The sequence below is a fragment of the Salvelinus namaycush genome, chromosome 24, assembly GCF_016432855.1.
Source record: "Salvelinus namaycush isolate Seneca chromosome 24, SaNama_1.0, whole genome shotgun sequence".
Taxonomy (NCBI): Eukaryota; Metazoa; Chordata; class Actinopteri; order Salmoniformes; family Salmonidae; genus Salvelinus; species Salvelinus namaycush.
In genome coordinates this window covers 13,997,762-14,018,995 of record NC_052330.1, presented here as the reverse complement: position 1 = coordinate 14,018,995, position 21,234 = coordinate 13,997,762, and the positions used below count along the sequence as shown (strand labels likewise).

General features: G+C 41.7%; 1 protein-coding gene across 1 annotated transcript in view; it reads right to left on the bottom strand.

Moving 5' to 3' along the window:
* Positions 1-11,386: 11,386 nt before the first annotated feature.
* The window catches only part of LOC120019296 (adhesion G-protein coupled receptor G6-like), a 55,242-nt gene continuing 45,394 nt past the window's right edge, over positions 11,387-21,234 (bottom strand). Inside the window, exons 20-25 of the mRNA XM_038962600.1 lie at positions 20,846-21,114; positions 18,802-18,904; positions 18,245-18,528; positions 17,662-17,763; positions 17,016-17,171; positions 11,387-13,717 (exon numbers count right to left, since the gene is read on the bottom strand). Of these exons, the coding sequence (XP_038818528.1) occupies positions 13,527-13,717; positions 17,016-17,171; positions 17,662-17,763; positions 18,245-18,528; positions 18,802-18,904; positions 20,846-21,114 (1,105 nt within the window). The 3' untranslated portion in view covers positions 11,387-13,526. The remainder of the gene's footprint in view (positions 13,718-17,015; positions 17,172-17,661; positions 17,764-18,244; positions 18,529-18,801; positions 18,905-20,845; positions 21,115-21,234) is intronic.

Genomic DNA, 21,234 nt, shown 5'->3' with positions numbered 1-21,234 from the left:
CAGCAGTGAGCCTGCGAGAGGGACCAGGCCTCTTTCTGCCCTTGCTTCTCCTAGGCTTCTTCTGACCTGTAGTCAGCTGAAACAATGGCCTAGCAACCATGGAACAATTCTCAATGTAGTGTTGATAGTATACTACCATACCAAGGCATGAACAGATTTTGCTAGGAGACAGAGTGACACCATCAGCTTCCATCATCTCACTCTCAGTCACATTTAAAATGGTTTGAACCTTAGCAGGGTCAGTGGCTACACCCTCCTGAGAAATGATGTGGCCCAAAAACTTAACAAACCTCCTAAAAAACTTGCACTTAGACGGAGACAGTTTAAGATTGTGCTCCTGCAACCGCTGAAAAACCATCTCAAGTCTCTGCAGACTCTCTTCCTCCGTCTTAGCAAAAACCATCAGATCATCCAAATAGCAAAAGAGACTTAGAAAAGTTTGGTCCCCAAAGATGGTCAGCATCATTCTCATAAAAGTAGCTGGGCTGTTGCAAAGGCCTTAAGGTAAACGATTGTACTCGTGCAGACCTAAAGGAGAGGAAAAGGCAGTGTATTTCTTATCCTCTTCATGCAGTGGCACATTGTAGTACCCTGATGTCAAGTCCATTGTGCTGAAGAAGGCATTACCTCCCAGCGCAGCCAGTACATCAGCCTGATGAGGCAGGGGATGAGCATCCTTTACTGTGCGGGCATTTAACCACCTAAAGTCAGTACATACACGCAAGTCCCCATTCTTTTTCCATACCAGCACCAATGGTGAGGCATACTCGCTGCTGGATTTTCTGACGATTTTCTTTTCCTCCATATCATCCAGTGTTTCCCTGAGTTTTTGGTAATGAGCTAGAGAAAGCCTACGATAAGGTAATCGAAATGGGCGGTCATCAGTCAGCCGTATGCGATGGCAGAACTCTTTTGTCTCTCCACAATCCAGGCTATGTCTAGAGAACACGGTGTCATACTTCTCAATTAAACTGACAAGTTTGTCTTTCCAGAACTGTGAAACTGGACACTCCTCAACAGACAGGCCTTGAAGTCCAAGATTGCTCAGTGTACTGTTGCCGTTAACTACACTGCCACCAACTGAACTCTTAGCTGTAAGACTGCCATATGAGCTGTCACATTGTACTTTTGCCACGTTCTGGTAAGCTGCTTGCTGCTTGACATCATCCAAATCCTCCAATGCAATGCAAAGGTACACATCCGCCACTTTAGCATTTCGTCTCAGGGTAACTAGCGAAGTTGTTGGATTCACAATCTTCACAGGGAGCCATCCATCCCCCCACAGAGGCGTAACTACTCTCCCTACTAATATGTGTCGATTCACACAACGAGACGTGCTGGGCTCGACAACAACAGTACTGCCCACAGAGAGTTTTGTCTTTGGGGGTAGGCGGCCCCACACCAGATGCTCACTCATGGGTTGGAGCGTTACTGCTCTCTTCAACTTAATGGTGCCCACTTTATCTGGGATGGAGTCTCCTCTCCATCTCTCCAGATTTGATAGGAGATGCAGGAACTGGCTGTCATCACACTGGCCAGAAGGACCTGGCGTACCCACCACCCGCCACTAGCTGTCATTTGATTTGAACTGTCTAATCAGAGACTTCAACACGTTAGTGCCAACAATGAGTTCATCAACCTGCCCATCTACAATAAGCACTGGGACTACATAACCGAAGCTATAAAGCTGTATTTTTAAGTCACACATGCCCACTGGGCTAGTTTGCGTCCCACCACAACCCACCAGGATGATGTCTGAAGGAGCTAGAAAGTTTCCCTCTACCACTCCTTCCTCCCTCACCCGAGGTACAATATCTGCGTGCAGAGTAGTAGCCATGGACCCACTATCTAACATCCCCTTCAGCTCAACTTTATCCTGTACTAGCACGGTGGTGTAAAACAAACTGTCATTCTGAGTAATTCTCATTGTGTTCTGAAAAATTACTGTGTTGTTCTTGGGTACTGACTCACAAAAATAAGAATAAACAGATTGGATATCATCATCAGTGGAGGAAAAATTATACTGCCCCACATTGCCCTCCTCAGAATGGAGGCTTTCTAGTTTTCCTGAGACCTACCAGTCTGTCCACATCCAGGGCTCTGTCGCTGCCCAGTCTCACTACAGTCAAAACTCATGTGGCCCGGAGAGAAGCACTTGAAACACAGCTGGTGCATCTGACAGTGAGCTTTGGTCCAGTGATTAGTGCTTCCACAGACAGTGCACTCACGCTGACGTTTGGGGAACTGTTTACTGGGCTCTCTGTTCACAGACTGAGTATTGCTGACAAGAGCCTTCTCTAACACACTCAAAACTTTCTCTAATGTCCCACCCTCAGATACAGATGGGGCCTGTTCTGGTTCACGGCCACATCGAGAAAAAGATGACACATTAGGTGTGCTCACAGGATTCATTTCCTCCTGGGGGAAGTCAAAGACAGCAGCCACCTGCTGTGAAAGTTGTGTTCTACATGCTTTACGCTCCCTTAACAGTTCATCCAAACGATTCTGTACCTCACTGGCTGTCCAGTCACGAAGGGGTTTGCATTTGAACACTTGGGCCAACTCTTTATCAGGACAGTTGCGTACAAACATGACTGCCAACTCTGAGCACTGATTGGGCAAGGTTCTACCCTCACTTACAAGGTACTGTTCAGCTGCCTCTGCAGCTTTGTTAAGCCTAATCCAGATATCTAGTGGACCCTCATTAGCGTATGGTTTGACTGAGTAGAAATCAGCTAATGGCATACCTGAGCAGACAGTATCCCCAAAGTGTTGCTTGAGAACACTGAACACTGCCTTAACATCTGTGACAACAGGGTTGTTACTCCTCCAGACTTTGGTCACATCCCGTGCCCTCCCCATGAGCCTAGACATCACCTCCCCAACATTCTCAGACCCAGTGTAACCCCTCTTCTCTAGGTAGACTCCCATTAGCTCCTCCCACTCCAGGACAGAGTACTCATCTGAGGCATCACCCCTAAAGAAAGGTGGAGCACTAACATCTGACTTCACAACCAGATTCAGCTTGGACGCATCAATAAAAGTTGACCCACATTGCTCAGGCAGGGGAAACTGCTGGGGTTGGTGAGGGGAATGGGCAGGAGAAAGACTTGAAGCCCCAGGCTACAGTAAACTCGCTCTGATAGATTCTCCTATCTCTGAACCAATCTGCTTAATAAGGTCACTAAACTGACTCGGTGTCCCATTATTACTGAGGACTGGGGATGATGGTACATCAAAAGACAGAGGTGGGATACCCTGGTCAGGTGGAGTAAACAGCCTACCCCTCCCAGGGCTTGTAAACTCAGGACTAGCAAACACTCTACTCCCAGGAGCTGACTGTACAAACGGTGTAAATGCAAGGACACCCCTCCCTCTACCCACACTAAAATCCCCAGCATAACTCATCTTATGGACTTGAGAGTCTTCCATGGCTCAATAGAGCACTAAAATGCAATGTAATTTACTGCATTCAAATACATTTTTTGTTGTTGCAATAAACAAATTCCTTCAAAACATGCAAATAAACACAAATACCCTTATCTAGTGAATATGCCACATTCACCTTCACTATTTACAGTATATAGTCACTTATAGTAAACCCCCAACAAGTGCGCATGCGCATATCGCGCACCTCATCCACAGCTCCGGTGGTCGGTTTGAGCTGACCAGTCGGCAGGTCGCGGCACCAGTTTAGCGTAGTTCATACTGCGCTGTGTACTTTTAATTAGGACACTGCCACAACTGGAGGTCTGCTGGTTGAATTATTTTTATTTGCCCTGCACACGAAGAGACAACACTGTCAAGGGGTGCGTAACTGGTGGCATGGATGTCAAACGCAGTAGAGCAGAACTTGGTAAATGGCCGGAGCCGTTTAATGCACATAACTCCCGGCTTACAAAAATCACAAGAAACACATGGGCACAAAACCCGTCTCGCACCAGTCACAAAGGGCACACGTACTTACAATGAACAATTCCCGACAAGGACATGGGGTAAACAGAGGGAACATATACAACATGTAATTAGGGAATTGAAACCAAGTGAGTGTGACATTCAGACAAAACAAATGGAACATGAAAAATGGATCGGCGATGGCTAGAAGACCGGTGACGTCGACCGCCGAACACCGCCCGAACAAGGAGAGGAACCGACTTCGGAAGAAGTCGTGACAAACACAATATTTTAGCCCTTGGCGCAGTCATAGCTCTCAGGCACCTTGCTATGGCGAAGGTCAGGCAAAAGAGAACAATAAGGGGGTACAGAAATACAGATAACCCGCGATGGGCCAAACCAAAATATACAAAACTTTTACAATCACGTGTATGTACAATATTGATATGAAAAAGTGTTTGTAGACCAAAGAATAACATTAGCTATGCAGCTGTAATTAAATAAAAAAACACACTGAATTATTATTATTATTATTATCAAATTATTAACATCCCCTCTTGACCTGGCCTATTTGAATTGGTCCTTGTGTGCAACTTGGTGCATAATCTAGGGGAACAACATCACACTGCTACGCATGACACAAGTAATGTTTCCAACAATTGTTACAGATTATTTCACTTATAATTTACTGTATCACAATTCCAGTGGGTCAGAAGTTTACATACACTAACTGTGACTGTGCCTTTAAACAGCTTGGAAAATTCAATAAAATTATGTCATGGCTTTAGAAGCTTCTGATAGGCTAATTGACATCATTTGAGTCAATTGGAGGTGTACTTTGGTGCGAAAAGTGCAAATCAATCCCAGAACAACAGCAAAGGACCTTGTGAAGATGCTGGAGGAAACAGGTACAAAAGTATTTATATCCACAGTAAAACAAGTCCTATATCGACATAACCTGAAAGGCCGCTCAGCAAGGAAGAAGCCACTGCTCCAAATCCGCCATAAAAAAGATAGACTACGGTTTGCAACTGCACATGGGGACAAAGATCGTACTTTTTGGAGAAATGTCCTCTAGTCTGATGAAACAAAATAGAACTGTTTGACAATAATGACCATCGTTATGTTTGGTGAAAAAGGGGGAGGCTTGCAAGCTGAAGAACACCATCCCAACTGTGAAGGACGAGGGTGGCAGCATCATGTTGTGAGGGTGCTTTGCTGCAGGAGGGCCTGGTGCACTTCACAAAATAGATGCCATCATGAGGGAGGAAAATTATGTGGATATATTGAAGCAACATTTCAAGACATCAGTCAGGAAGTTAAAGCTTGGTCGCGAATGGGTCTTCCAAATGGACAATGACCCCAAGCATACTTCCAAAGTGGTGGCAAAATGGCTTAAGGACAACAAAGTCAAGGTATTGGAGTGGCCATAACAAAGCCCTGACCTCAATTCTATAGAACATTTGTTGGCAGAACTGAAAAAGCGTGTGCAAGCAAGGCCTACAAACCTGACTCAGTTACACCAGCTCTGTCAGGAGGAATGGGCCAAAATTCAGCCAACTTATTGTGGGAAGGCTACCCGAAACGTTTGACCCAAGTTAAACAATTTAAAGGCAATGCTACTAAAGACAAATTGAGTGTATGTAAACTTCTGACCCACTGGGAATGTGATGAAAGAAATAAAAGCTGAAATAAATCATTCTCTCTACTATTATTCTGACATTTCACATTCTTAAAATACATTGGTGATCCTAACTGACCTAAGACAGGGGATTTTTACTAGGATTAAATGTCAGGAGTTGTGAAAAACTGAGTTTAAATGTATTTGGCTAATGTGTATGTAAACTTCCGACTTCAACTGTATATTCAGCTTCTTGCGAATTGAAGGACATTTATGAAACACAGAGACAAAAGCTAAATTATTTTGTATATTTTTATATATTTTTCTTGTCAATTTTTTGGGGAAGCCTGGCTTCCCTTCAAATCTATGAATATACTCCACTGCCCAAATGTCAAGTCCTTATGATCATGTTGCACAGTACTGCAGCCAGACAGCAATCACTCACCCTTAGGAACTACGGTGACGTCCTCTCTTGAGACAGCTAAGCTGATAATTATATTTTACTGTCTGGAAATTATTCCTTTCTTATTGTGATTTTACAACACCAACACAGAGCTGACATTAAGGGCTGGATTCCATCCGTATTGCCAAAGTATCGCAGACGATCCATGTTAAATTGTCATGGTCATTTCCGTTTGAGCCTACGTACAGTATACAGCGTTGACTGTGAATGCAGTCTCCTCGACCACAGGAACATTTAATGACAATTAATGCCATTTATATAGCCCTTACTAACAGGAAGCAGTAGGGTGAATTCAGAAAAAATGTGACACTTTTTGCCTTTCTGTCTTCTCGAACATCTTTTGACATCTATCCAACAAATGAACCCCACACATGATACATTTCTGAAATGCCCAAGTTGTTGCCTAATCACACAAAAATATCAAATGTCTATATCATATTCACAGGAGGCATTACACATCCATTTGTGTATACTTAGCCAAAATCATATTTTCAGTTTGCATTTAGTGAACTGGGACAGCAGGGTAATAAACTGGGTCACCATTAATATAGTCCTAATTGTATCCCAATGACAATTCAATTCACACTTTGTTGTTATATTATCATCTTGAGGATTTCAGAAATGCATCTTGTGTTGGGATAATACTATGCTGGATAGAGGTCGAAAGAGATTACAGAAGACGGAAATGCAAAAAGTGGGACAGCTTAATCCTGACACGATTCTTCCACTTCCTGACGGGCTAGCCCCAGGTGGTGAAGGTAGGAAACAACACCTCCACTTCGCTGATCCTCTTCACAGGGTCCCCACAAGGGTGCGTGCTCAGCCCCCTCCTGTACTCCCTGTTCACCGATGACTGCGTGGCCACGCACGCCTCCAACTTAATCATCAAGTTTGCAGGAGGCTGAAGAAATTTGTCTTGGACCCTAAGACCCTCACAAACTTTTACAGATGCACAATTGAGAGCATCCTGTCGGCTGTATCACTGCCTGGTATGGAAACTGCACCGCTTGTAACCGCAGGGCTCTCCAGAGGGTGGTGCGGTCTGCTTGTCTGCCCTCCAGGATACCTACAGCACCCGATGTCACAGGAAGGCCAAAAAGACCATCAAGGACATCAACCACCACAGCCACTGCCTGTTCACCCCGCTATCATCCAGAAGGCAAGGTAAGTACAAGTGCATCAAAGCTGTGACCGAGAGACTGAAAAACAGCTTCTATCTCAAGGCCATCATACTGTGAAATATCCATCACTAGCCGGCTACCCGCCGGTTATTCAATCTTGCTGCCCTATATACATAGACATGGAATCACTGGCCACTTGTATATACTGTATTCTATTCTACTGTATTTTAGTCAATGCCACTCCGACATTGCTCGTCCTAGTATTTATATATTTCTTAATTCCATTCTTTTACTTTTAGTTTTGTGTGTATTGTTGTGAATTGTTAGATACTACTGCACTGTTGGAGCGAGGAACACAAGCATTTCGCTACACCCGCAATAACATCTGCTAAAAATGTGTATGTGACCAATAACATTTGATTGATTTGCTTTAAGTCATATGAAAGTACACATGTTGCAGAAGGCATTTCTGCCAATTTTTTTTTAAATTTTTTGGCATTTTTATTTAAAAAAAATTACGTTCAAATGCCTCTCCTGTGAAGTAGTGACGCGCATTATATGCCTAGTTTCCTGAAACAAATCACATTTGCAGTTTGTTTTGGTTGTGTTTCAGATTATTTTGTGCCTAATAGAAATTCATGGTAAATAATGTATTGTGTCATTTTGGAGTCACTTTTATTGTAAATAAGAAAAGAATATGTTTCTGAACAATTTTACATTATTGTGGATGCTAACATGATTACGGATAATAAATCGTGAATAATGATGAAACAGATGCAAAAAGATCATGCCCCCAAGACATGCTAACCTTTCACCATTTCCAATAACAGGGGAGGTTAGCATTTTTGGGGGGGTATGATATTTATGCCTCAGTAACGTTCTCACTCATTATTAGTCACAATTCATTCAGAATTATCCATAATCATGGTACAGTAGCATCCACAAGTCACAAGCTTGATGTCGTCATTGCGTGCTAGGAATATGGGACCAAATACAACTTTTGACTAAATTGAATACACTATAAGGGGCCGATTTGAACCCGAGTTGTATTCACTTTTCTCTCTATGCCTATTCTGACCTAGAACTTAAGCATGAGATACACCATATTTAATAAAGGGTTGGCTTAATATAAATGTACTGAAACCCCTATTTGAATGAAAACTACACAAGAAAATCTGTTGGCAATCAAGTGGGAGAGTTTTCAGCAGCTACATTAAAAGTATTCAGCATGCGCAATGGAACCACGCCTATAAAGCCTGTTATGCACCTTCATAAGGTAAGTCTGAATACCAACTGAGAGGTGCATAGGAAAGGCTTACGTAAGAAAGGCGTACATTTCCTAAGTCAGAGTCTTCAACTGGGGGGACTAAAGCGCATTCATTTCTAAATGGTAAATCAGATATGTATGAAAATACCCTCAAATAAAAGGTGACATTCTGTACTGTTGCCTCATATAAAACATTTGATCTCAAATCCAAAATGCTTGAGTATAGAGCCAAATTAAAAGGTTAACCTTCACTGTCCAAATAAATACATCTTGGAGTGCATGTATAGAATGTTACAACCGGTACATACAATTGTAGTAACCTTGGTGAGTAGCACATGTGACCTGCAGATCAGTGTAACCAGTAACGTTGTCTGTCTAGCCAGTCTGAGTTTCTAAATGGCCCAATCATCTGGTTGTGTAATTACCCTTCCATTTCTCTGAGTTCCTTTCTTCCATGATGTTTTTTGGCTGCTGATACTTTGTTGACTCTGACTGCACCTACCACATCAGTGCCATGTCTGGGGAAGAACAGACACCGTCATACTCCCACACAGCCAGTTGAAGTTGTCGGGGAATGAATTCATTTCAGATAATTGTTGTGAGTGAACCCTGTCTCCACATTGTGGAGGAGAGGAGGGGGAAGAGTAGGCAGGGCTGCTGCAGGCCAATAAAAGTGTCTGTGCCAAGGAGCCCTGGCATCAAACAGGAGCAAAATTATGGTTGAGATTAATGGGGAAGGCTAAATGTTTCCACAGCTCTAGGTACCTATTTTAAAACCCGACAATGTTGACTGCCTTTTGTCATTGTTGTTTGTTCTCCGTGAGCCACCCTCCAGTCTCAGGTAGGCTACTGTAAAACAAGTCAGGACAACAGGCAGATAACTGGAGAGCTATAGGCCACCCATACTTATGTACATGTATGAAAGTTTAGTAGTGTATGTTACTAATATCTAAACCTTCATTTAGAATACACACATAAGTGAATTTGTCCAAATACTTTTGGTTCCCTAAAATGGGGGGACTATGTACAAAAAGTGCTGTAATTTCTAAATGGTTCACCTGATATGGATGAAAATACCCTCAAAATAAAGCTGTCACTCTGCACTTTAACGTCAGTCATTGTATCATTTAAAATCCAAAGTGCTGGAGTACAGAGCCAAAACAACAACAAATGTATCACTGTCCAAATACCTTTGGACCTCACTGTATGCACCAAACCACATATTGGATCTTCTGAGTAAACCACATTGTAAAGACTTGTTGATTGTGCAGAGAAGAGCAGACAGTAAGAGTAAAGGGAGAAAGGATTGAATTAAAAAAGACAAAAAAGGACTAAATAAATTACATTTTCGTAGTTGTTATGTTTTGCATCAAGTTAAACTGGTACCTATGTACAGTGGCTTGCGAAAGTATTCACCCCCCTTGGCATTTTTCCTAGTTTGTTGCCTTACAACCTGGAATTAAAATGGATTTTTGGGGGGTTTGTATCATTTGAATTACACAACATGCCTACCGCTTTGAAGATGCAAAATATTTTTATTGTGAAACAAACAAGAAAGAAGACAAAAAAACTGAAAACTTGAGCATGCATAACTATTCAACCCCCCCAAAGTCAGTACTTTGTAGAGCCACCTTTTGCAGCAATTACAGCTGCAAGTCTCTTGGGATATGTCTCTATAAGCCTGGCACATCTAGCCACTGGGATTTTTGCCCATTCTTCAAGGCAAAACTGCTCCAGCTCCTTCAAGTTGGATGGTTTTCTGCTGGTATACAGCAATCTTTAAGTCATACCACAGATGCTCAATTGGATTGAAGTCTGGGCTTTGACTAGGCCATTCCAAGACATTAAAATGTTTCCCCTTAAACCACTCAAGTGTTGCTTTAGCAGTATGCTTAGGGTCATTGTCCTCCTGGAAGGTGAACCTCCGTCCCAGTCTCAAATCTCTGGAAGACTGAAACAGGTATCCCTCAATAATTTCCCCGTATTTAGTGCCATCCATCATTCCTTCAATTCTGACCAGTTTCCCAGTCCATGCCCATTAAAAACATGGTGTTCTCGGGGTGATCAAAGGTGTTGGGTTTGTGCCAGACATAGCATTTTCCTTGATGGCCAAAAAGCTAAATTTTAGTCTAATCTGATTAGTACCTTCTTCCATATGTTTGGGGAGTCTCCCTTTTGGTGAACACCAAACATGTTTGCATATTTTTTTCTTTAAGCAATGGCTTTTTTTCTGGCCACTCTTCCATAAAGCCCAGCCATGTGGAGTGTATGGATTCAAGTGGTCCTATGGACAGATACTCCAATTTCCGCTGTGAAGCTTTGCAGCTGCTTCAGGGTTATCTTTGGTCTCTTTGTTGCCTCTGATTTAATGCCCTCCTTGCCTGGTTTTGGTGGGTGGCCCTCTCTTGGCAGGTTTGTTGTGGTGCCATATTCTTTCCATTTTCTTTATAATGGATTTAATGGTGCTTCTTGGGATGTTCAAAGTTTCTGATATTTTTTTTATACCCAACCCTGATCTGTACTTCTCCACAACTTTGTCCCTGACCTGTTTGGAGAGCTCCTTGGTCTTCATAGTGCCGCTTGCTTGGTAGTGCCCCTTGCATAGTGGTGTTACAGAGTCTGGGGCCTTTCAGAACAGGTGTATATATACTGAGATCATGTGACACTTAGATTGCACACAGGTGGACTCTATTTAACTAATTATGTGACTTCTGAAGGTAATTGGTGGCACCAGATCTTATTTAGGGGCTTCATAGCAAAGGGGCTGAATACATAAGCCCGCACCACTTTTCAGTTTTTGAAGTAATTTTTTCCATTTCACTTCACCAATTTGGACTATTTTGTGTATGTCCATTCCATAAAATCCAAAGAAAAATCGATTTAAATTACAGGTTGTAATGCAACAAAATAGGAAAAACGCCAAGGGGGATGAATACTTTTGCAAGGCACTGTATATGACCGTATATGACAAATATTAGGGTTATCATTAAAACAATTAGCTAGAGTCACCTTTGTACATTTCAGTTCTTTTAATTCCCTTTATTGGTGAAACACAATTCATCAATGGTGTTGAGACATACAGAGACAGCTTCAAGAAAATATATTATTGACAAAAGTTGTGGAAAAACTAATAAACAGGGTTTGGAGAATGTTGTCAAATAGACCCAGACCATCCATATTAAATCAGTGATACATCTTAAGTAGAATATTGGTTTGGATCTAACCATCGTAATTTCCTAGCTCTTTGTCCTGGAAACATGATTTAATTATTAGGGAAATGTACAAATGAATCAGAGAAAATGATGTCTGGATTCTCTCTGCATTGATAGAACAATGTGCACCTCTAAATAATAGCCTATAACAAATAACATTACTTGATAAAGGTTGATAACTACTTTTTTGAATATTGGGAAATGTGTATTTTGGAATATCTTATTCAAATATGTATAAAGATGATGCCAGCATTCATTTTCCAATTCATTGTAAAGATGAGAACTCCATCTTACGGTCTCAAACCACTGTAATCCCTTCCCACACGTTCTTGAAATGAAGACCCCAAATCTGTTCAACACCACATTACCTCTTGAAATTTGGCCCCTGAGGGAATTTCTCATTGATGCTCCAATTATTTTCCTGATGCTGGAAAAGAACAGTTGAGAACACTGACTGCTTCCAAAATATAACTGGCCCTATTCGCCTGCCCAGGTCAAGAGCGATGCTTTGTTTACCCACCAAGTTACATCTTTCCAAAAACAGTATATCTATCTATCTATCCAGGGGCATAGTCCTGATCAACTGGCATTGGGGATTCAAGAGGAACAACAAATGCAAAAAGCTCTATAGAAATAAATATAAAGACACTTTTAAACAACATTGTTCCATCGCTTCACAAACACAAACAACAATAGCTCACACAGCAACATTTAACACAATGCAATATATTCAGTTCCCCTATTGGTGGGACAATACGACTACCATATTAAGTGAACTAAAGCAACACTGAAGAGCAGATTAACATGTTGCCATTTTAAAATGTTGGCATGAACGTGCATGAACAAATAATGCCAGTGTTTGTCGTCCCTTTTCAATCATTACAGTCTGTTGTGAGTTGCTGTATTGTGGAATAATTCAATGTGGAATGTTTATGAAACTATCTTACCAAATGTAAGTTTAAAGGCTGCGGGTTTAGTAACCTCTACAGACATATATTTATTGTGAATACATGGCTCTGGTAACCTCTATCCATAGAAGAGTCAGACTAAATGACACTTTAAACATAGATCACCCACAGAGGTTGTCCTAAATCGAAGTGACCAAAATGAAGTAGTAGTGAATGGACCAATACCAGACATCCATTTCTGCATGTGTTATTCAGTAGTAGAGCATCTGAAGGTTTAAAAAATATATACATGACAAATATAACATAGTCTTGATGATGATGTTGGTAGGCTGACCAAGATAAAGTACTTTATGCAAAACCTCCTCATGCGAGGCACTGTAAAGGAACATAACATTTCTTTCCAGCAAATAAACACACACAGGATTCACAAATAGATGACTAAAACCAGAACTACACCTCAACCTGTTCCTTTTGAGCACACATTGACAACGCTACAGCTTTTAAAAACTCCCTCATGTTTGGTCATCTTTGGGTTTGAAATATAGGCCTAAGCCTGAATATTTGGTCCAGATTGGAGGATTTTGCTTCCCTGTTGCTCATACTGGATTTCTACAGATTGCAGAATGAGAACAGAACAGTTAAGATTGTTGATATTTCTGTACAGGAAAGGTGACCCTACTGAAAACCCAAGGCATGTGCAACACCAACTGAGAATCAATTATAGGGGGCGTATTAGATATACCATAAATATTTACACAACACATAGCCAGTTAAAGATTAATGTCACAGTATGTAAATCCCAAACTCCATTCTCCGCTTAGCCATTCCCTTTTCTACAGAACTATGCATTTCCTCACTTCCCTTTTCAGTACATCTCACTGACTGGACCAGCTGATTAAGTCAAATATTGTACAGTAAAAACAATACAGCCCTGTTGCTCTGGAAGCTACAACCCTGGGGTGACACTGTGGACTGGGGAGATCACCACTGGTTAGGGGCTAGCAGAAAAAGCAGGAGGAGGAAGAGAAGTGCTGGGTGGGCTAGAATTTGGTGCTGTGGCTGAAGCTGTCCGACATGATGATGTTCTTGTAGAAGTTGTCAGAGCGCGCCGAGCAGTAACCTTTGACCTTGTCAATGACTTGGTGCACTGGGATGATGGAGGAGGAGGAAGAGGAGGCCTCACCATCCAAGGAGACACTTTTAGGATTGGTCTGGTTGGAGTAACCTTTACCTGTCCAAAGGTGAGGAGAGATAATGTCAAGGTTCAGAAACAACACACTGATCTTTGTGCTCTTTAACAATAGTGCACAGTACATTTCATTATTTTCTTTCCTTAAACTCACAATGACACAAAACTAATGGCAAAAGTCAATTGAAAAATAAGCAAGTGAAAACCACATCACTGGACACATACACAAAGTAGATCTTAGGCCTAGATTCAATCAGATCAAGCGTTGACCGGCGATAGCAGACACCCGATTAGCAGATGTTTTGGCTGTGTCGGAGGTGGAACTGTGTTGGAGCTGTCAAATCGGTGAGCAGCTGCTCTTGCGATCATTGTCACAAAGCCACACCCGCTCACTCGCGGTAGAAGTTCAGAACAAGAAAGTGTATGCTATATAGAAATAATTTGTCTCAAATTGAAAAATCATTAAACTCATTTATAAGGATTTCTATCAGCCTTATCAAGGTGTAGATTACATTTCACATTTCAGTGTTCGAACTTGTAAACAAGGCTGCATGAGATTTCTCTTAATGCAACTCTGTGCAGCCAATGGAAATGTCCTCTTTAGGTATAATGCCTGGAGCCGCTTGTGGATTTGACAGCTCTAATGCAGTTCCACCTCCGACACCATCAAAACATCAGTTATGCGGATGTTGGCCAAAGCGGATCTGATTGAATTGGGCCCTAAATCTATATACAATGATTGTGTATATATGATTGTAGGTTGAATATGTGGCACTCATTTTAAACAATTCTAATGCATAGGCTTTGCCAAGATGATTTGCCTGTGTTTTCCTGTAACACAGCATGTTTCTTTAGCTTAGAAAATGTTTAAAGTTTAGGTTTATGTCTAGTTATTGTTTAAATGGAGTCCCAATATTTTATGAGCAACAATTCTCATGCATCTCTGCATTCTTGTAGAATTCATTCCTATACATGCATGCACATTCAAACAATCTTGAAATTCAGCCACACACAACGGACAACTACACATATCTGTGTATCTTTCCGACATGTTTGAACCGTTTTCATCTGTTTTTGTCTTATTCTTGTTTTGTTTGCCAAGTGATAATACATTGGGTTGGTCTTTGACATTTGATAATGTCAGGGCTAAAACATCCATTGCAGTTTTGAATAGAATGACTTGAGTGGGTCAATTAAGCACAGAACACAGGCTATGCAAAGCCTTTGGCATCTTTAGTAACAGAAGCGCTGGCTGCCTCCTCACTCCTGACACAATATGTATGTCTATTTTCAGTTTGAGAGATAAACAGCTATAATCACGATCACATATTAATCACTGGTTAATCATGAAATGGCATCCTCACTTTGATCCTACTGTTATTTCACCAAACCAGTTATCAACTTATCTCATACACTCATTAGTCCTCACATTGCACATGTGTTCTTGATGAGGTAATGTAAGGTCATCCTTAAAGTGTGTACACTGAACCCATCCTATTACTCCTTAAAGTGTGTCGACAATAAAACAAAGTTTATTCTGCTAAGTCCCTGAGCTGCTATGTCAAGTAAGGTATTGGAGGACACCTCGTTGGCAGCTTCACGCACGATTCTCACCCCTTCGTTTCTCACCCACTGCTTTATAGGCTCTGTCAGACTAGATTAGTCCATTAGCCGGGGGATGCCATTAATCGTTGGATCAGTCCAATATGACAACATCACAGGGTAAATTGCAGATTATCTCACCAAGGCACACATCTGGAAGCAATAGGATAGTGCACTGCACTGCACTGCACGCCTGACACGGATGCACAATGATTTTCTCTTGACAAATTATCTTTCACATTACCTGAGATCTCTGTGAAACTTAGATAAATTAGGTCATTAATCATCTTATTATCACAAGGTCTGTGTATACACATGTAATAAGGCACAAACATCATGCTTGAATTGTGCATTTGGTTGTAAAGTATAGGTGAGGGTGATAGCAGTATCTCCATTCAATAGGTCAGGGATGCACACACACACACACGTCTACAGTTTTCCATGTGACAGTTGAATGCTGAAATGCAAGCTGTGTGTTTAACTGTGGTATCATTGCTGCTAGCAGAAAACAGAGGCATCCTAGGGGAGCGGAATTAGTGTGGTATGAGTGAGTGAGAGTGACATCCAGAACCACTGAGAAGAAGGCAAAGCAGCTCATCTGCCAAACTCTCTTATTGGTCAGATGATATTACTACAACTGTATTTATATTACTTCATGTCCATGTTTAAACCAAGTTAAACATGAATGTTATTAAGTTGTTATAGCATATTATCTTTGCTGCAAATCTCGAAATGTTTTTCAATGACTTTAGAGAGAACAATGGCAGAATAGAGGTCTTTGTCATACAGGGTCTTCATGTCACCATTCAGTCTGGATTCAATCTAACTATCAAAGGAAGCATTTGGCATCGAAACTAAATGCACACATGCCAATTTTTGTGTTAATGTCAACACAATATTTCTGTTTTAAACGGTAAAATTTGTTATTGTTCCGTGAGACACACCAGTGTTAAGGAAAAGTGCAACTGCCAGCTGTTAGGTTGAATCCAGGCCTTCATGTTCAAAAGGCGAAAGGCCAATAACACAACATCACATCACACTGTGAGGAAGCATGGAGTCAGGCTAGCTTTGATGCAGTTCAGTTTACCTCAGGAGGTTTTCCTTCGTGCTATTGGTGGGCTACATCTACACACCACAAACATAAATACATACAGGAGATCAGCCACCATGTAGCCCAGGAATAACTATTGTACACTAAAAGCAAGAAAATAAATGTTTCACACAGTCCTTGTAGACATAGAGTACCAGTCAAAAGTTTGGACACACCTACTCATTCAAGGGTTTTTCTTTATTTTACTATTTTCTACATTGCAAAATAATAGTGAAGACATCAAAACTATGAAATAACAAATATGGAATCATGTAGTAACCAAAAAAGTGTTAAACAAATCAAAATATATTTTATATTTGAGATTCTTCAAAGTAGGACACCCTTTATCTTGATGACAGCTTTGCACGCTCTTGGCTCTTCACTATTATTCTACAATGAAAATGGTAAAATGGTCAAAATAAATAAATAAAGAAAATGAGTAGGCGTGTCCAAACTTTTGACTGGTACTGTATATTTTTTTGTGAATAAAAATGAAGGGGAGAAAAAGTAATGTAAAGTATCCTTCTTTTCATAACTACAAGAAGTAAACTTTGGTATGAACAAAATGTGGTTCAATGAAACAGACCAACTGAAAGTAAACAAACCGCTGTGTGTCGCTCAATATTAGACCCTCCCATAGTGTCTTACCTGCATTACTGTTGCGCTTTGCAAAGGGGTTTAGAGTTGCTTTGGCCTTGGAAGTCCAGTTTGCTGTACTGGAGCCAAAAGAGCTGGAGGACAGGGACTTCCCCACCGTGTCTGAGCTGACCTTCTTGGTGTTGTTAGTGGCCGTCTTGCTCCAGTCTGCCACGCAACAAGAAACATTTCACACATACTTATTCAGGCAAAATTAACAGTGAAGTGATCTTTGATACTTCAGGGTTTTATGGAGTTTCTGTGTATCATATTTGACTGCGTATAAAGCTAAGACCTCTCGGGTTGTATACTTTAATAACCATTTTTCTTTGTTACTGTGAGTCCACAGGGCACTTTTACTGGACTCCTGTGCAGATATGTACTAGTTTATATTCCAGTGACTTTCACTTCAATAGGAATTCTATTAACATTAGACAAGATGCAATGTAAAATGTCAACTGAAAATATTTCAACAAGATTTTTAGCTTATAATCTTTATCACAATCACATAGGACTTTTATTAGCAATGTACAAGTACAGCAACTTCACCCCTCTCATCCTAAAACCTGTTATGATAGTAGTGTTCTGAATATCAGGCCAGATATTTTTCCTGAGAGGGAGAAGTCTCTTTGTTGTCTGTTTCTTGTTAGATCTTTACCTGAGTTGTCTGCCAGGCGGAATCTGCCACAGCACAAGTATCTCCTCCACTGTTTCTGGACATTCTCTTTCAGTGCACAGTGGAATATGAAGATGAATAAACCTGTTAGCCAGAAAACAACAATGGAGGAAAAGGCTGTTTAATAACAAGGAAGATGACAGAGAGGACAAATATAAGAGAGCAAGTTTGGTTCGTCTTCAGTTGCCAGATGTTGTACCAATGAGACCTCTGGTGGAACAAATAGTATATGACATGACAATGAGTAGATTACTTATTATTGTTACCCACAGGAGGCTGCTGAGGGGAGGACAGCTCGTAATAATGTCTGGAATGGAGCTAATGGAATGGCATTATGAATTCGATACCATTTCACCTATTCCGCTCCAGGCATTACCACAAGCCCGTCCTCCCCAATTAAGGTGCCACCAACCTCCCTTTGGTCTTAACATATAATACATTAGAGACCTGCTTCGTACAAGAGTTTAAAAACAAACAAAATACACCTTCGATTCACATATTAGTAACCAATACTACTGTGTATTTTCCTTTAAGGTGCACAGCGCACCATAGGGTGGCCCTGTACCTTGCAGTGAGTTGAAGATGGAGAAGAGGTACATGAAGGCCAGGTTGACGGGTCCCCAGGCGAAGAAGGCGAAGCCCCAGGTCATGCCCAGGAGGAAGGTGAGACTGATGACGCTCCTCAGGTTCCTCAGCACCTCCTCACGCAGCGCGCGGTTGCTGCGCTTCCCGTTACGACCGCAGATCTGGATCATAACCACGATGAACATGGCCACGTTCAGGAGGAAGATTACAGAGAAGTAGCCCACACACGTCACATAGAACACCACCTGGCTCCGGATCCAACAGCTAGGAGGAGAGGAGAAGGAAGAGGGGAGGAGGAAGGGGCCAAGAGAGGATACATTAGTAAAACTGGTTGCCGTTGGTTAACTTACATGTTTTAGCTGGAAGGCTGGGCCAATATCACATATATTACATACATTATGCACTATAGTACATAGTCCTGGTCCTATAACTGACATATGGGAAGACATAAACTTGGATTACACAAGTCTAAGACTCCATCTACATACAGAATGTCATATTTTCTCTGCTATCTCTTGAACTTGATGCAGGACTTACAATTCAGAAGAGCCTTGTCCAGTCTCCCCCTTTCCATACTCCATTTTCCCATAGGAGTTTTTGTCAATAGCTACCACTGTAGCAACTATCGCAGCAGGCAGACCTGGAAGTGAGACATGGGGGGAAATTATATATTTTGAACATTCAGGTATATGTAGGGTTGCAAAGAGAGGGTATATTACTGGTAACTTTCAAAGTTCACCAGTAAACTACCAGAATTTTGGTAACTTTCAATTGTAATTTTTTCACATGACATATAGCGGCCTTTTAGGGTACTTCAGATTAGAACAGGTTTCTGTAATTATCTCTGGACATCTTGTTTAAAATAATTAAATAAGATTATTTGAAAATAAAATAAATTGAATGACAAAGCTGTAAAACATTATTCAAGATATAAACCATCAACTAAGTGAATACCATCGGTGTTTAATATGAGGGTTTCAGCATGAAATATCCTTTATATTTTGTCTTTATATTTTTTCTTATTTTATAATGTCAATATGTCTTTGTTGTAAATATTTTGGCACCAAATTGGTGGCAGTTGTGAAAAAAGTAAACTGGCCGTTGTGGTGGGCTTGGTGGGCTTGGGGTGGGATGTGGTATTTGGGGTGGGCTTGGGGTATTTGGTGTGGGATGTGGTATTTGGGGTGGGCTTGGGGTGGGATGTGGTATTTGGTGTGGGATGTAGTATTTGGTGTGGGATGTGGTATTTGGGGTGGGCTTGGGGTGGGATGTGGTATTTGGTGTGGGATGTAGTATTTGGTGTGGGATGTGGTATTTGGGGTGGGCTTGGGGTGGGATGTAGTATTTGGTGTGGGGTGTGATATTTGGGGTGGGATGTGTGTGGGATGTGGTATTTGGTGGGGGATGTGGTGTGGGATGTGGGATGTGGTATTTGGTGTGGGATGTGGTGTGGGATGTGGTGTGGGATGTGGTATTTGGTGGGGGCTTGGTGTGGGATGTGGTATTTGGGGTGGGCTTGGAGTAGGATGTGGTATTTGGGGTGGGCTTGGTGTGGGATGAGGTATTTGGTGTGGGATGTGGTATTTGGTGTGGGCTTGGTGTGGGATGTGGTATTTGGGGTGGGCTTGGTGTGGGATGTGGTATTTGGGGTGGGCTTGGAGTGGGATGTGGGATGTGGTATTTGGGGTGGGCTTGGGGTGGGATGTGGTATTTGGTGTGGGCTTGGGGTGGGATGTGGTATTTGGGGTGGGCTTGGAGTGGGATGTGGTATTTGGGGTGGGCTTGGTGTGGGATGTGGTATTTGGGGTGGGCTTGGTGGGATGTGGTATTTGGGGTGGGCTTGGTGTGGGAAATTGTATTTGGGGTGGGCTTGGTGTGGGATGTGGTATTTGGGGTGGGCTTGGTGTGGGATGTGGTATTTGGGGTGGGCTTGGGGTGGGATGTGGTATTTGGGGTGGGCTTGGTGTGGGATGTGGCATTTGGGGTGGGCTTGGTGAGGGATGTGGCATTTGGGGGTTCGTGGATGGCTTTTGACCATTTATTTGGATTCCTCACATCTTACTTATTGTTAAAAAGAGGTTTGGTCCATTTTGGATATTGGGTACTACATTTATTGAATATTAGATGAATCCTATAAATTGAAACGACCAATCTGGGTTCAATTGTCTTTCAACAAAATAATGTTTCAGGAATTATAATCTTATCTGTTTCTAACTATAGAAACCGTTTCAGAACAATCTGAGATGTGGGTATTGAAATCCTCTTTCATGTGCTTTTTGAGGTGGAATGACTCATTGTTGATTAGATGCTTTTTTCATTAATTAAGCTATTTTCAATAATACATTACCAAAGTTACCATAGATTGCCATAGATTACCTGTTAATTAAAAACATTTGAGACAGTTCTGGTAACTTTGGCAAATTACCGGTAGTTTTGCAACCCTAAGTACAAACTATGTTTGAAATTCAGTGTATAGCGAGAATAATGCATACCATGCATTTGCATTTTAATAGGAATTTGGTCTATGACATAGCCAGCATACTGCATAGTAATTAGTTTATCCAACTTTAGTGCCACTTACCCCAGCCGACGATGCAGAACTTGAGAATGTACCTCCGGATGTAGGTGTTGAAAACTTTTACCAGGGCGATGTACATGTGGATGGACTCAAGGCCCATCCAGGTGAAGGATGTGAGCAGGAAGAAGTGGAGGAAGACAGCCACAGCCACACACAGGCCCTCCATTTCAAAGGAGGCCAGCCAGCCATCCAATAGGAACAACATGTTGAGGAAGAGCAGTGACGTGCTCAGGTTCATCAGGATCTTGGACGGGTAGTCACGACGCAACTTCCTGTAGAGAGGGCAGACACTGAATAACACTGTCTGACTACTACAGTTCTGGTTGTCTTTCTTATAATATCATGGCCAATGACTAGGATCAATAGTCCACCTGACGTAGACAGGAAGAATT